The 6,162-nt window shown below is 40.4% G+C and overlaps 1 protein-coding gene across 1 annotated transcript in view; it reads left to right on the top strand.

The window, feature by feature from the left end:
• The first annotated feature begins 9 nt into the window (after positions 1-9).
• Positions 10-6,162, top strand: part of LOC150077702 (alpha-tocopherol transfer protein-like) — a 51,823-nt gene continuing 45,670 nt past the window's right edge. The window contains exon 1 of the mRNA XM_090384700.1: positions 10-247. Within this exon, the coding sequence (XP_090240826.1) occupies positions 100-247 (148 nt within the window). The 5' untranslated portion in view covers positions 10-99. The remainder of the gene's footprint in view (positions 248-6,162) is intronic.

Here is a 6,162-nt window from a genome sequence, read left to right as displayed (position 1 = left end):
CCAGAGGTTGAAGATTTTGCTCCACCAGCAGATCCCAAGTTCCTGCTGAAGTTTCTTCGTGGTAGAAAGTTCAACCTTCAACAAGCTTTCAATGCAATCATGGAGTACTACAAGAATCGGATGGAAAGCGATGAATATTTTATCATGCGCGACCTTTCTCGTATTCCTGAGGCGGCATGGAATGAATTCTTTATAGTTTTGCCATATCGGACCTCGGACGGAGCTTCCATTCAATTAACTAGACATGGTAAGAATCTGTTCTAATTAACAAAGTTATAAAGTTATATAAACACATTTATATTAGAGGGTTTTTGGGCAGCTTTCTAATATTATGCTATTTGAGATGAGATAGTAGGATTCATAATTTTACATTGGTTCAATGCCAGGAATTTCTCAGTAATTATGATTTTATTTACTATAAAAGAATAATGAAGATTATCAGTAAACGAAGGGTAATGATAACTACATTTGGTGATACTTATTAGAATAAAGCTATAATTTATCAGTGGATGAAATTTTTCCAAACGGCCAAGAATCAAACAAAGGTGATCAAAGTTCAGGTTAACCTTCAACTGAAGCAGTAACGGACGATTTTCCAATGGGCGTTAAAAAATTCATGCTGAGTAGTCAGCACGAAATTTCATCATAATGAACTGTAAATCTCTGCTGATTCATACCAGGCGATTTTGACAGAACGCCCTAGTGTGCCTCGAGGGTAAGTAAAATTTGTTGAAATATTGCTGAATGATAATCTAATTATTTAACGTCGAAAACTGTACGAAGAACATTAAAGAAGGGTAGAAACAGATGGAAAAACATCAATTGCAGTCCCAATAGAAAATTTACCCGTCCAAAAAAAAATGCCCCAATTTACGAAGGGTATAGATCTGCTGTAACGGGTGCAGATACGGAAACCAGACTGGTAAAGGGAACGAAAGGGTGCTCCTAACCTAGAATGGCTATAGTTCTGCAAATTGCAGCGTCTCGAGACTAGAAACCTACGGGGAGGCTTGATTGAGGTGTTTAAAGCCTTGACTGGATTGAGCAAACTGAATGTTAATGGTATTCTTCTACTTGATAAGATTACACAAACGAAATGGAATAAATTCAAGTTGAGAAAAGATGGTTGCAAGACAGATGTATGGAAGTTAGCCTTCAACCAGCAGGTGGTTGATTGCTGGTACAGGCTTCACTGCTACTACTACTTCTAGTAACTCTCAGCATAATTAGAGCATCAGCTGTTTATGCCGAAGCATGATATGAATGTACACTGAAAGTACAGAATTCATGGGATACCTTGTTCCTGGGCAATGCGAGGCTGTCACCCCTCTCGCTGGTAAACGAACACCTCGCTTGGCAGGTATATAGTTACACTGCATCACTGCATTAGAGTAGACGGTAATTCGATGTCTCTATGGATAAAAGTAGTGAGTTAACTGACTTTGAAAGAGGGATGATAGTGGGTTCCCGAAGCATGGGGCACTCTATCGCGGAGGTGGTACAGAAATTACACTATCCCCCGTTCGACAGTATCAAGAGTGTATCGGGAATACGCCATTTCCAGAATAGCATCTCATCGTGGACAGCGCTGTTGGCGTGAACGTTAGCACACGGCTATCAAAACCGTTAGCGCTGTGGGCGGAGAAAGGTGGCAGCAGTAGTAGAGGCATGCGATGCAAGAAAGCAAGTGTATTTGGCTGAGCTTATGCAGCGTCAGCAAAAATAAAAAATTACAAAACAATTCCCTCTAAATGTTTGTCCAGTTCCTCCTTATTTCTTTTTTAATCTATAAACTTCAAAATGCCAGATGGAAGTTTGTTCCAGCAATTAACCACCCGCTGGCTAAAGGCAAATTTCCAACCACATCTATTCTACTTTCCTCAATTTGAATTTATGCCCCCTTAGGTTCGTAATCTGAACAAGTGGAAGGATCCCATCAGAATTCAGCGTGCTGAACCCATTCAAGGCCTTATACACCTCAATTATATCACCTCGCAGGTGCCTAGTCTCCAGCCGCTGCAAATTGCAGAGCTTAAGCTTCTCTAGGTAGGAGAATCCCTTCATTCCCCTCATCAACCTTGTTGCCCTTCTCTGTACACGCTCAAGCAAATCTACATCTTTTCTAAAATGAAGCCCCCAGACCTGTACGCAGTACTCAAGCCGTGGCCTGATCATTGCCTTATACAGAGGGAAAATCACTTCCATTTCCCTGCTAGCAAAATTCCTGTATACTATGGTCAATACTCAATGTTCTGCCCTAGGTGCTTGTCTGCATTGTTCAGAAAACTTCATATCTGACTGCGCAATTACTCCCAGGTCTTTTTCATTTTCTACCACCTTAAGTGTAGTACCACACAGTTGGTACGTACGTTTATCTGGGGTCACTTTTAACTATATGCAGTACTTTGCATTTGTCAATGTTAAACTTCAGTTGCCACTTCTTAGCTCAACTGCCCAAATTTTCTAGATCCTGTGGCAGTAGCACACTGCTATTTCTGTCATTAACAACCCTACCAACCGTTGTAGGGTTGGTAGGGTTGTTAATTGAAAATTTCGACACTAAGCCTGATATACCTTCATCAATATCATTGAAAAATATACAAAACAACAGAGGACCCAACACCAAACGCTGTAGGACTCCACTAATAACATTAGTACACGAAGAGTGGCACCCATTGATCACCACCCTCTGTCTTTTCCTACTCAACCTTCCTTTTATCCATTGTAGCAACTTAAACTTAATACAATTCTGCTCCAATTTGTACAATAGTCTTCCATGCACAACAGTGTGAAAAGCTTTCCTGAAATCCAAGTATATGATATCGAAATTATTTTATGCATGTAATTGCTTTGTAACCACATCATAATATCCAATCAAATTTGTCAGACAAGACTTTCTCTTAACAAACCCATGCTGTGTCTGAATTATTGCTGCAGTCTTGTGTAAATGATCCTGCAGTGCATTGTTAACCGGTGACTCCATTATTTCACCCGAAAGAGAAGTTAAAGTAACTGGTCTGTGATTACTCGTGTCACTCTTCGATCCCCCCTTTGTGAATTCGGAATACATTTGCACATCTCCAGTCCGGGGGAACTCCCCGAGTCCAGGAATGCTCTCATAATTATGGCTAAGGGTGTGCTTACTTCCTCCTCCGCCTCCATTAATATAACTGGATAGATCCACTCCATCCCAGGTGCTTTTCTTATATTTAACTTCAAAAATATCTCCTCCATTTTGTTCTCAGTTATTACAAAATCAGCGAGCACCCTGATACAATTTGAAAACCTTCTGCCATTTTCAAACCTTAATAATTCCTCATGTGTGAATGTAGTTGTAAAATACTCATTCAGTTTGTTTGCTATCTGAGCAGGATCATCAACAGTAGAACCATCGATATCAAGAGGACTAATCAGATTCATCACCTTCCTTTTAGAGTTTGTATAAGTAAAGAAATCCTTGCTGTTTTTCTTAGCATCTTTTGCCAAAGATTTTTCGTAACCTGCCTTCGCTTTTGTGTTTGTGCCTTGATTACGGACAAGCTTCTATCTGCCATAGGCATCTGAGTCGCTTGATAATTTATATGCATCCCATGCATTTTTTTCTCTGTCACGTGTCTCATTAGTTCATTTTACAACCATTTAGCCCTAAACCTTGTACAGTATTTCTTAATAGGTATGAAACGAGACCATTGTAGTCACCTTTATGGACGCAAAAACCCCTTCCTTTACCCCTGATGGTAATTAAATCTTTAAGTAAATCCCACATCAATACCCTGTGATCACTGCCACCTAGTGGTTCCTTTATCTGCAAATTCTTAATACACGAATGATCACTGCTGGTAAACAGTTCAAGAGTATAACCCTCTCTGGTTGCCTCTCGAACATGCTGCTGTAGAAAACAATCATCCAATAAATCCACAAAAGTCTTGGTAGTCTGTGAGTGACCACCCCACAAGTTCCAGTCAATATCTGGGAAGTTAAAATCCCCCATTATAAGACATTCCGATTTACTAGCCCTCTCTATTTCTCTGTACAATTGTTCATTGTACTCATTCGAGTTATTAGGCCTATAACGCACTTCTTCTCTTACGTTTGCTTTCGCAGTGCTTATCTCACACCAAACTGACTCAACAGAGCACTGTTCATCTATATTAACTGGGTGCCCTTCCTTTGATTTTATGTTTTTCTTAATTAACAGCATAACCCTTCCTCTCTTCCTATCCTGTCTATCCTTTCTCTACACATTGTACTACGCAAATTCCAGTTCAGCATTCCTTATATCTGTGTGACACCACGTCTCTGATTTCCCAACAATATCCGCCTTTGGACGTCTTGACCAACACTTCAAATTCATTAAATTTATTTTCTGTATTTCTGGCATTGGTATACATGCAAGTATACATGTACCTCTTCTTATTCTTAGTAACCCTACCACATCCCACCCATATACTCACCTGTTTAACGATGACTGCCATCATGTGGACATGTGGACATGTGTTTTTGTAAAGGGCGGCACCTAGAACATCTGTTCAACTCCGCCTCGTATCTCTGTGAAGGACAGTATCACTACAATTGGGCCAGATGTGTGTGACGTAGGTTTGTGTGTATTATGTGTGTGTTCTGTTGTTGCGTCTGGCCACTTGGCTACCCAGAAGCATCAATCACCTGGACAGATGATTCTGGGTACTCGTCCACACCACGGGAAGGTGGGCCAGTCCCAGTAATGCACGTACTGTCTCAAAAGAGACACTGACCCACATGATGTTGCAAGCAGGTAGGTCAGGATCCTCTGGGGGCCCATTCCAGAGGGGCAGACAAAAAGAAAGGGGAAAAAAATTTAATAATTAAATAAAAATAAAAAAAAGAAAAGAAAATATATATATAAAAAAAAAAATAATTAAATAAAAAAAAAATAAAAAAAATAAATAAATAAAATAAAGAAAAATAATAATAAAAAAAAAATATATATATATATATGTATATATATATAAAATAAAAGTAATGTGGAGTGGCTGACTCCAAACAGAATTCAAGGAGGAGCAGGAGAGAAAAAAAAAAAAAAAAAACACCATTGTCTATTCCACTTCAGGCCCAATGCCAGGGGTGTTGACCACTCTATATGATCTCCTCCTTCGAGAAAAGACTTCCATAGCAAAGTTGTGAAGAGCAAATAAACGTTCAGGGGTTTGGAGTAACTGGTCTAATTGGTTTTCTGATATTGGGATGGTGGTCACTAAATCTTGTCTCAAGTCTTCGTACAGAATACAGTCAAAAAGGAGGTGCCTCCAGTTTTCCTTGGCTCCACAGTAGCACAGGTCAGTCGTGCAGAGGCCTAGTTGGTGCAGTTTTTCATTAAGTGAGCCATGTTCAGTAACTAGGAAGGAAGTCTCCATGGTGAGGGAAAGCCAGGATTGAACCAAATTAGAGGATGTAAAGGTTACATCAGGAAGGAATCTTCTAGTAACCACTCCAACCTGGGATGTATCCCATCGGGTCTGCCAGATGTTCACTAACTCGTTGTAGCATCTGGCTTTCTCAGCTTTTGGGTCAGTGTCAAGATCAAGCTCGATGTCAAGGAACTTAGTGGGGATGCTGTTTTTGATTCTAAATACTAGTCTTCTGTAAGCAGCATACAAATCCAGAGGAAGAGTTCCAGCTATGACTTGGATGGCTGCTGTAGAAACTGTTCTGCAAACTCTCAGGGTAGCCAGTAGCATTGTACGTTGGATGGAACTCAATTTGTTTCTCATCTGGACCAAGCCAACTCGGTGAAACCAGGCACCGGCTGCATATGTGACGATTGGAAGGAAGACTGCTTTATAGTACAAACGAAGTGTCCTCTTGGAAAGGCCCCAGTCATTCCTGGAAATACGAATAATGGAGCCAGAGAGTTTCTTGACTTTTGATCTGAGATGGGTGAGGTGTGGCAGGAAGCTCAGTTTGTGATCAATTACCACTCCAAGAATGGTAGCTTCAGTAACTATGGGTAGCCGGATTCCAGAGATTTTAACTTGTGGTGGACGCCTGAGATCTAGCTTGTGCTTAAAGAGCATCATTTTGGTTTTACTTGGGTTAATGCGGAGTTTGTTCAATGCTGCCCAGGAGGAGAGATCAGACAAGACCAGATTGGCATTATGTTCAATGGCACTCCTAGATTTTCCA

The sequence above is a fragment of the Mastigoproctus giganteus genome, chromosome 11, assembly GCF_048544385.1.
Source record: "Mastigoproctus giganteus isolate SK-2022 chromosome 11, ASM4854438v1, whole genome shotgun sequence".
Classification (NCBI taxonomy): Eukaryota; Metazoa; Arthropoda; class Arachnida; order Uropygi; family Thelyphonidae; genus Mastigoproctus; species Mastigoproctus giganteus.
Note: the sequence above shows the minus strand (reverse complement) of the source record. Positions and strands in the feature narration are given on the sequence as shown.